At 40.6% G+C, this 11,113-nt stretch overlaps 1 protein-coding gene across 1 annotated transcript in view; it reads left to right on the forward strand.

The window, feature by feature from the left end:
- Positions 1–9,630, forward strand: part of CSMD1 (CUB and Sushi multiple domains 1) — a 1,072,234-nt gene extending 1,062,604 nt beyond the window's left edge. Inside the window, exons 69-71 of the mRNA XM_087718982.1 lie at positions 378–465; positions 1,228–1,360; positions 8,009–9,630. Of these exons, the coding sequence (XP_087575108.1) occupies positions 378–465; positions 1,228–1,360; positions 8,009–8,168 (381 nt within the window). The 3' untranslated portion in view covers positions 8,169–9,630. The remainder of the gene's footprint in view (positions 1–377; positions 466–1,227; positions 1,361–8,008) is intronic.
- Positions 9,631–11,113: the final 1,483 nt, after the last annotated feature.

Here is an 11,113-nt window from a genome sequence, read left to right on the forward strand (position 1 = left end):
CTTCAGAAGAGGTACTTTACCCTCTGTCTCATACCTACTGTTCAAATTATCTCTGTGTGTGTGTGTGTGTTTGTGTCTGTGTGTATATGTGTGTAGGTATCTCATGTACAAGCTTAGTTAATGCACATATAAAGGTATATGGCTTCAATAATGCTTTCATTTCAATTATTCATAAAGTCTGATTGCTTAAAATATTTAAATACTTTTATATTTATCAGTCATCTTGAGTCGTATGGTTGAGTTGGGCAGCTATAGAAATTGAATGAATAGATAAGTAAATGAGTAATATGAAATATGGATAAATTAATAATATTGCGAATTGTGGATTAGTTTATTCAGTCAACAAATTGGTTTGAGAGAGATTCTTTCTGTTTCAGGTGTCGTCTGGACTTGAAAGAGGTGTCTTTACCTATCAAGGTGATATACATGGAAAAGATTTTGGAAAATTTAGGTTCCAAAGAGAAAGTAAGAATGACTTTTGAACACTCCATGGTGTATTGTATGCCACTCCCATTAAATTATGTTATTTCATTCAGTGAGCGAGCAATTAGAACAAATAATATTTGTTTGCTGAGTTCTTATCAAATTTGTAATTCACCTACGTTAGATAAAATGTGACGTTATGTATCTATTTCGACATTTTTGATGCAGCTGTTTCATTTTTGATACCACTGCAACCTAACTGCAGATTGCTTATATAAAATCTCTCCGTATAAATATTTATGAGGCATAGATAATGTATGATGATGATTTTATCCTAGTGCTTCAGCAATGCAATCCTATGCATGTTTATTGAAAAGTAAGCCCCAATTATGTTCACCGGGACTTACATTGATTGCAGCCTAAAATACTTTTTACAAATTATTAAAGTTTCTGTTTGATGATGGAGAGCATTCTGTGCCATTTAAATCACTTAGGTTATTTTGAATTTTGCAATGCCTTTGAAATGAAAAGAAAATAAAAGTTTCAGTTTCAAATCTACCAAGGATTTGATCTATCTCTTGCATTTCTAATAGGCCATACCAAATTGTTTTGCATCTTTCCCTTTGATCCTCGGATAATGAAAATAGAATTATTGTAGGGGACGGAGTTCAAAGGATGCTCCCATCTTGGACACCTGGGCGAAGAAGCTCCGATTCTCAGATTTCCCTCTGTCAGTTTTATATACAGACGCACACACCTTCCTTGAAAATACAGGGTTGACATGATCCTTTATTTAACTTTCAGGTCCTTTAAACGTGGATACCGATCACTCCAATCACAGCTATGGTACAAATAGCAGTTCTGTGGCAGCTGCCATCCTGGTACCCTTCTTTGCTCTAATATTATCAGGGTTTGCATTTTACCTCTACAAACACAGGTATAGTAAACACCTTACGATCCATTTAATGTGAAATGTGAAAACCAGCCTTGTTCTTTCAACATGGGTTCTTTATTTATTTAGCATATGGCATGCAATGTCAGAGAAATCTATATGCTAGGCACAATGAAATCCTGACAGCCTAAATTGCTAGTTCATTCTGTTTGGTGCTTCCGGGGGTATCCATGCAGGGAGTGGACGAGATTACAACAGCTTTGCTTGGCTGGTTGGCTCTTCTGAGCTCTTCTGCCGGTCTCACCTTGACTCACTTTGTGTTGCATTGCCTCGCATCGAGCCAGGATCAATGCTGGCTTCTGCTCTTTTCACACACAGAAATGCAGCTTGATTTTTTTCCCCATCAAATATTGCAAGTATCTACTTGCAATATTACATGCTTTGCAATATTGCTGGATGGGCAGGAGCTAAGCCTTGAACTATGGAAGCTCACTCTTGTTCATAGAGCTGGGCTCGAACTGCCTGAGTGCAGACCATTTCTGGCAGTTCCAGCATCATTAAGACACCGTGCCACCACTTCCCCTTTCAACATGGGTGACATGACCTCTTAGTTTCAAGTATTAGTTAGCCGAGTGTTTACACCAATTCAGATTTTCAGCTATGCTTCTAGGATAATCTAAAGGCAAATAATATTTCAGAAATAACTGAGGTGGCATAGAATTATGCAAACTCATCCTTCTCACTTCAGAAATAACTTGAAGATCCAATTTAGAAATGGATCTTTCACAGACAATGTAGCTCCATTCAAGAAAAAAAAAGGCTTAACTCTAATTCTATAGGCCAATTTTCCACTCACCAACAGTATTCACCTGGGCCTGGTTTTAATTGCAAAGGTTGTTCATCTTTGTTATCAAACTTGGGTGTTGGCCAAGACAAACAATTTATTCATTATAGTAGTTAGCAAAGGGAATTGATAAGGCTGTCATCTGCATACTGATGGAAATTCACTCCAATATTCTGTATTCTTTCTCATAAGATTAATGTGGCTACGAATGGATTACGGAACAAAATGCGCCAGTATTTTGTCCGTTTGTATACAAAAATCCCACAAGATCTTGACCATCTGATTTTCGGTGACTTTTTCAGGCTTATGTTCCCACCAGTTTGTTGCTGTTTTAATATTATAATTTTTGCACAAATTCCAATGGATCATTTGTGCTACTGAATTGTGCCGCAATTTATAATCAGTCTGCACGATTTTTTTTACAGCAGCTGAGTATATGATCAACAGTTTCATCAGCTTCTTTGCAAAGTCTGCATTTGGCATCATCAGAGGATTTTTCGATTTTGGCCTTAATGGCATTTGTGCGGATAGCTTGTTCTTGCGCAGCCAGGATTAGTGACTCTGTTTCTTTCTTTGCTGTTAACCATAACCAAGTTTTTTCACTGTCTACTTTATCTTTTATTTTTTCCAGAAATTGGCCATGCAGTGCTTTGTTCTGCCAACTCTCCATTCTTGATTTTATCACATCTTTTCTGTATTCTTGTTTCGTCTGTTGGGCCTTCAGTAGATTTTTGTTCTTTACTTCGATTAATAGATGTTCTTGACTTTCTTTTAAATAATCAGCCAGTGCATGTTTTTCTTCTTCAACTGTTTGCTTCACTTGTAATAATCCTCTGCCACCTGATTTTCGGGGCAGATATAATCTATCAGTATCACCACCTGGAGGTTTTTAAGAAGAGGCTGAAATGGTATAGGGTCTGAAATGGTGGTATAGGATCTCCTGCTTGAGCAGGGGGTTGGACTAGAAGACCTCCAAAGTTCCTTCTAGCTCTATTCTCATCAATTGAAATAGGATTGCCTGCAATTCAGTGCTTTGTTTATAAGTATTCACACACACACAAAAGTAAATACACTGATTCTACCAGACATTGAAGACAGCCACGATCAACCCCAACAACCAGCAGGCGGGTAGTTTGGGAGTGGTTTAGCCCACAGTGTATGATCCAAATTGTAAATATAAACCTCAAAAAGGATGCCTACCCTTGCTTGCTAATCATGCTGAACAATTCTTCCCCTCCCCTCATTATTTAAAAGCACACCGCAACCAAATAAATTGTTGTTGTATGTAACTTTTATTAATATGTGCCTTTGTACAACCCTATAGTTATATATTTATTAGGGATGATAAGACAGGGATTTCTCCAAGAAGTCTTCATGTAGATCTTTTCAAGAACTTCCCCGGTGGTCTGGCATGTGTTGATAATACATTTGCTTTCAGGGCAACAAAGCCGGCTTGAAGTGACCTGGAAAAAATATTTAAAGAAGCTGTGTGCTAACCATTATGAAGGTTGCAGTTCCTTCTAGTCTTTGAGTAGAGGCATTGGGTTCATGCCAGCATACTTACAGAAGTGCCCCTTCAAATGATGTGCACCGCTCTAATATGTGTGCAGCTTTTCCAAATGTACGTTTATGTGTACATTGTTTTGCCAAATATATGCCTTTTTATATGCAGCGCTCAAGCCAAGACAGATGCTGATTTACATCTACTGCATTATCATTGGTGGCCAGCCGCTGATTGAAGCCTATTTGCCCAAATCTGTTGCTAGCATTACAAGTGGCAGTGCAAACTATTACATACATCATTAGCATTGGCTTATGAAAAGAAGGACTGTAAATCCCCCTGAAATTTTTTTTTTAAAAAAATGCTGTAGCATTTTACCTGCTGAAATCTATTTTCACAATTACAAAAATGGGAAAGCGCCTTGAAGATATTTCTGCGCCTTGAAGGGGCCGAGGTGGCGCAGTGGTTAAATGCAGCACTGCAGGCTACTGCTAGATCAGCAGTTCAGCGGTTCAAATCTCACCGGCTCAGGGTTGACTCAGCCTTCCATCCTTCCGAGGTGGGTGAAATGAGGACCCGGATTGTTGGGGGCAATATGCTGACTCTCTGTAAACCGCTTAGAGAGGGCTGAAAGCCCTATGAAGCGGTATATAAGTCTACTGCTATTGCTATTGCTATCTTGCGATTTAGTAGACTTTGAGTCTTAAGGACTGGGATGAAAACATTCAAAACCTAGCGGAAAGCATTTCCCATCTGTTAAACTCTATTTTAGGCAGCATCTATGAGTACATCTCTCAATTAGTCTAAATAATTAATCTCGCAGAGAAATGAGAATATTTTCATCCTACAATTTAGTATGCGAAATAGCTAGCTGTATTAAGATGAAGGGTTTTTTTCCCCCTTAACGTAGTAATTGAGAATGTTATGAATGGCAGTGATATTATGCTTTCCCTATCAGTCTTTGTAGCTCTTCTTTCTTTCTCTCTCTCTCTGGAAGAAACATATTTCCAAATTTGTCATGTTGGTCACCATATTTTCAAGATACATGCCCCAATTCTACTCTTTTTCACATGGGAAATGCTGAAGAATTTGACATTTATTCTTGTTACTATTTTGCACTCTCACCAACCCATATCAAGCAGTAGGGAAATCCATTCAGTGACGTGCAGTCAGCTTTAGCCCCGGTGAGGCTGTTTTTAGACTTGTGGACTTCAACTCCCAGAATTCCACAGCCAGGCATGCTCAGTTCTGATTTAAAGCGACAGCATTTTTCCCCCTTGCAAAATAAGTTTTCCCATTCTTTTTCTTCTCCCTCCCCCTCCTTCCTTCCTCCCTCTCTCCCTCCCTCCCCCTCTCTAAAAACAGACACATGCACACAGAGAACTTCGATCCTTCTCTCATTCACTCACTCTCAAACACAAACACAGAAGTTGGATTGGATATATTTTCCAAAGGCTTGAAAGCAGCTCCTCTGCCATACCCCCCCTTCCCCTGCTGCCTTCCGATCAAACTTTTTGAATTCCTCCCCCCTCCCCACACACGCACCTTTTTCCAGCTGTTTCAGAGACGATTTCAACTCTGCTTCTGCCTGCCCTGCCCTCCCCTCATGAAAGGCCAGAGCTCTGAAGTCAGACTGAGCAAGTCACTCCCAGAAAACTCTAAAACGCCTCTAAAAATGCCCTCTACATGAGGCGAGAGAATACGTGCCTCATTTGCATAAGAAATTCTTCGCTTGTTAACCCTTGCTTAACTCTTAAAAGGCGAAAAAATCCTTATGCAAAAGAGGCCCCTAGTTCTCTGGCCTCCTCCTAGTTAATACTGAGAGCAGACACCAAGCCACTGTGACTTGAAATTTGGTAGCAACTACCCTGGCTTTAATTATTTTAAGAAAATTATTTTAAATCCTTTCCTTTCCCTGAGGAGACTGGTGAGGCCCCACCTCCCTTGCCTCTAGTGACTGCACATCCCTGCCCCAATTCTACTCTTTTTCACATGGGAAATGCTGAAGAATTTGACATTTATTCTTGTTACTATTTTCCACTCTCACCAACCCATATCAAGCAGTAGGGAAATCCATTCACTTTATTCAGATGTGAATAAAACAAAAAAATAACCTTAGAATGTTTTTCTGCTATCCTCCTAAATAAAACCATTACTATATTCTAGGTTGTAGAATATGGTAAAAGAGTATTAGCTCGTGCCAAAAAAGTTGCTGAAAGTTTATGTTGAGTGAGCCTTCCCAAGGAAAGCATTCCTCACATGAAACCCTAACCTTTTTGTTATCGCGTGCCAAAAGCATGTGCATGTGTGACAGTGTGTGCTGCAGGGGTGGGTTCCTGCCAGTTCTAAGCTCTTCTATAGAAGAGGTTCCACAAATCTACAGTGCCATTTAGAACCGGTTCCAGCTCCTTTCCCCTACCCATCTGCGCATCATCAAGATGAAGAGCGAGAGGAGGAATTCTGGGAGTTGAAGTCCGCAAGTCTTAAAGCTGTCAAGTTTGAACACCCCTGGGGTTTTTTCTAAAATGTTAGGGGTGCAAGGGTCTTGTAACTTGACAGGTTTAAGACTTGCAAACTTCAATGCCAGAGTTCCTGAGCCAACATGACTGGAGGAGGAATTCTGGGAGTTGAAGTCCACAAGTCTTAAAGCTGTCAAGTTTGAACACCCCTGGGGTTTTTCTCTCTCTAAAGGGTTAGGGGCGCAAGGGTCTTGTATCTTGACAGCTTTAAGACTTGTGTGCTTCAAATGTCAGAGTTCCCGAGCCAACATGACTGGAGGAGGAATTCTGAGAGTTGAAGTCCACAAGTCTTAAAGCTGTCAAATTTGAACACCCCTGGTTTTTTTTTTTCTAAAGGGTTAGGGGTACAATGGTCTTGTAACTTGACAGCTTTAAGACTTGCACACTTCAATGCCAGAGTTCCTGAGCCAACAGTTTAGTTGCTAAGCAAGAGCGTTGTTAAGTGAGTTTCACCACATTTTACAAGTTGGCCATACCCACCCGGTCACATGGCCAGCAAGCCACTCCCATAAAGCAGGCCACACCTACAGAAGAGGTTCTAAAAATTTTTGAAACCCACCACTGGTGTGCTGGCACCCATAATGCAATGCACATGTTTCCTCTGCACTACCCCTTCCCCCCTTGCACGCATATGCAACCCCCCACACCCCATTTTGTGCCTAGTAGGCTTCCCTGCAGCCTCCTGGAAGCAAAAATGCCCCACAAGGGGGCACACCACTCCCCCGTGCCCCATTTTTGGCCTTGCAGGCCTCCCTGCTGTCTCCGGGCCATGGAGAGGGGGTGCGCCACATGACCCTGCTCTACCTTTGCCCCCACACATGACCCCCCACCCATGTGCATGCATCTCCCGCATGCTCCTTGCACATGTGTGGTAGAGACCCAAAAATCAGGTGGCCAGCAGGAGGCACACACGCATGCTCAGTGGAGCTGAGCTGGGGCAATGGCTTGTGTGTTTGCAGAGAGAGGGCTCTGCGTACCCCCTGTGGCCCATGCGCCATCGGTTCGCCATCATGGGCCAAGGGTCAGTATAATAAAAATGGCTGCTGTAATTTTAGAAAAGGTGCATTGTGACTTTTCATTTCAGATGGACAGATTGGATAAGGTTGCTTTCCCCATGTTTTCGGACTCAGCCTATTCTTTGACTTCTTAGAAAAGATGTTACTAGTCAGATAAGAAATTGGATTAATTTCTTGAATCCCACAATAATCTGGAAAGCCATGTTACAGTGGTGGGATTCAAATAATTTAACCACGGGTTCTCTGCCCTGATGACCAACTGGGTAGGCAGGGCTTGGTGGTCATGTGACTGGGTGGGTGTGGCCAACTCAACGTCACTCAGGTTGATGGGCGCTTTGCCTTAGCTGTGACAATGTGATAAGGGTTAACCGGAGAGGAAGTTTCTGTAAGTAGCGCAATAAAGGTTAGGCTAGCAACAATACCAGAATGTTCGTTCCTCCTGCCTTCCTTACAGGATTGGCCCTGTAAAGTGAGGGAGGGAGGGGGGAGAGATTTCTTCCAAGAACCGGTTCTCCAAACTGCTGAGAAAGTTAACAGCCGGTTCTCCCGGATAGGTGCGAACTGGCTGAATCCCATCAGTGCCATGTTAGTACTTGTTTTGATATATGAGAAATACTGGGTTAAGGTTTATTGTACCCTTCTGCTCCATGCTGTCTAAGCCAATTCCAGTTCAACTCCCTGAATGCCGTGCCTTGAAATAGCAAAAAGTAACAGGAGTGTACGCATTATCTTATTTCTGCCACATTTCCAGCAGTTGAATCTCAGATATATTTTTTTCTCTCTCTCTCTCCTTTTTCTTTTTTACACTTGCAGAACAAGACCAAAAGTACAGTACAATGGTTATGCTGGACACGAAAACAGCAACGGACAGGCGTCATTTGAAAACCCTATGTACGATACAAACTTAAAACCCACAGAGGCAAAAGCTGTAAGGTTTGACACAACTCTGAACACAGTTTGTACAGTGGTATAGCCTTCGGTGCCCAATTTGACTGATTCATAGCCATACCTCTGATGGACAAGCAGTAATTCCTTTGGTGCCATATACCAGTTTCCCTTCTCCACTTGACTTCACTGCTGCAATCTTCAACATCTCCTGGCATGGATGCAGCGAGGCTTGTTTTGTTTGGTGGAACCTCGGTCTTCTGGGGAATCAAGACTAAGGCGACGTCGTCGTCTCCAAGGTGGATTTGAAATACCTGGCTATATTAAGGCACACGTTCAAGGAAGACTGCCGAGTCATATTCATCTGTCATATTTAAATGCCTCAGACTTTCACATTTGTATGTGGCTGGATGCCTTTCAATGCAATCTTCTGGGCACTTGGATCACTCCCTTGGGACCTCTAACAAACCAATAGCACCATAAATTATCCCCAGGAATAAGAACACTCCGAAGGAGATTTAAACAAAACCAATCGGAGGAGACGACAAAAAGGAGAAGACGGCAAACTTCCTCGGGGCCTGCACACATCTCCGAAAATGCTTTTTACCATTGAGACCTTCTTCACAAGACAGCCGTACAGTAGATCTGAGAATGTTCACGTTCGAAGGCAATCTACAAACTTCCCAGTCAGCTGTTGTATTGCAAAATGTTAATGCACAATTTTTTGCACTAGTGTGGTATGAATGAGTAAGATACTGGTTAAAAACAAACAAACAAATATACAGGGTTTATACACACATTGTATATAAGCATTTGGCCTTTTTTTTAAAAAAAAAAATCCAGTAAATCATTCCATGACATATTTTTTTTTCCTAATATGTATGTTGTACGACAATCCATTTACTTAATCCTGCTAGGATGATTCATGAACAGAAGGAGACTATATTCTGGTTGGATTTTTTTAAAAAAAAAAAATAAACACCAGAGCCAGGAATAAGAATAATTAAATGGATTATGAAGAGAGGGGTCCCATATCTACCAAACATTAAATCCCAGTATTGTTTCTTCTTTGATGTGATTCATTACTGTCAGTGTCATACTGTATAACAGCAGGGGGGCTCAGGCAGCTTCTGCTGCTTGCCATGTACAAAATGTGAATAGTAATTTATTTTAAATAGTTCATAAAGCCTGTGAGCCTTGGGCTCACACAACAGTCTTCCTTTTTTGCATCCGTTTTCCATCTTCTATTCTTCCCCTCCACTGACGTGAATTTCTGCTCTACCATCAATGCTTTCGGAGGCATAGAACTCAGAGCTCAGTCATATTCAACACAGCAACTTCCCAGAGCAACCATGACTCTTTTCCATGGGTTGTATGGATGTGTGTGGTGTGTGTGTCTGTGTGTGTTTCTGTGTGGGATTGTTTTGTTTGCTACATTTTTAACCAATACTGCTTAATGCTTTTGTAATCATACAGCTTGACAGAGCAAGTTTGAGATTTCTCAGTAAAATAAAATGAGCATAGACTCTTCCCCCACCCCTCTCTCAAATGAGGGGGGGAGGCTACAACAAAAACAACTGACAGATTCTTGAATCTGTAATCCTTTGACAAATATCATTGATTCAATGTGGCAGACCTACAACATGGATGCAACAAATGGCATTGGCATAAGGAATTTATAGCACTGTTGGACAGGATTAAGGATACCTAGGCAAATAGGTATGATGGAATCAGACTTGCTACTCTCTGCTCCTTTGCTTAGTAGATTAGTGTGACAACGAGGCATAGGAGTCTCATTGCATTGTATTGTGCAATAGAGGGTCACTATCTCATACTTTAAAGTCCAGTTACGATTCAGCTTGCCCAAAATGTTGACTGCAACTTTTATCAATTAAGTCAACCTCATTGGTGACATCTAATTTTAGCTTGCATGCAGTTCTCTGGACAGTTATGCAATGATGTGCAAAAAGCTAATTCATCCTGATGGATTTAAAGACATGTGCTTATGCACTGTTATTTATATCATTATAGGATAATTCATTGCTGTTATTTCTCTTAGCTTCAGTGGGACAATAATGATATATGTTATCACTGATTTGAAAGGAAAGCGAAAGAAAGAAAGAAAGAAAGAAAGAAAGAAAGAAAGAAAGAAAAGGAAAGGAAAGAAAGAAAGAAAGAGAGAGAGACAGAGAGAAAGAAAGAAAGAAAGAAAGAAAGAAAGAAAGAAAGAAAGAAAGAAAGAAAGAAAGAAAGAGTTTTAGGATTGTTCTTCCCCAAAGTTTCTTCAAGTCAGTACACAAGACAGGTTCTAAACAGCTGCACAATTCGCTCCTCACGTCCTCAGGAACATTGGGCTTACGTAAAGTAACAGCCCTAAGCTACATTAAATTATTTTTGAAATGGAAAAATGGAACAGATTTTCAAACTAAATTAAGTATATCGCACGGACCTCTTTTTGTGTTGTTAAGTGGAAGAGAACCCTTGGCAATCCAAATTCCTGGGTGCCTAAAGTAGCTGTTTGAACCTCGGCCGTGATTTTGTCCACCCTCCCTCTCAAAAGTTTGTTTCTTTGCTTTTAATTCTTCCTGAACACTTTAATGACTAAATGCATTACCAAAAATCCAGTGTTAACAAGAAAGATGATAACTTTATGTTATACGGCAAGAAAAGTTTGCAAGGCAATCTGATCAAAATAGAAAATGTTATATAGTTTTGATGGAAGATACCAGCAATATCAATATATTTTGCTCTCCACTCGATCTTTTTTTTAAAAGTTTATTCTTATAAACCTAGGAGATGTCTAGACACGTTGCTTTGCTTCAGATGCCGATAACCTATGAATATGCCATGTGCATTTACAATTTTATATAATCTTCAACAGATGTTTGCATCCTTTGGAAGGGCAGCAGTGTCAAGCTATATTTCTTGAAGTGTAGCTTCCTTGCTGTCTTGTCTTCTCGACCACTGGAGAAAGTCAAACTGTCACTGCTGCCTTTCTAGTCACTTTATCTAAAATTATACTGATGGCAAAAG

This window comes from Thamnophis sirtalis, unplaced genomic scaffold (genome assembly GCF_051295495.1).
Source record: "Thamnophis sirtalis isolate CommonGarterSnake01/CBP01778 unplaced genomic scaffold, rThaSir2_p1.2 scaffold_6, whole genome shotgun sequence".
In the NCBI taxonomy this organism is placed as follows: domain Eukaryota; kingdom Metazoa; phylum Chordata; class Lepidosauria; order Squamata; family Natricidae; genus Thamnophis; species Thamnophis sirtalis.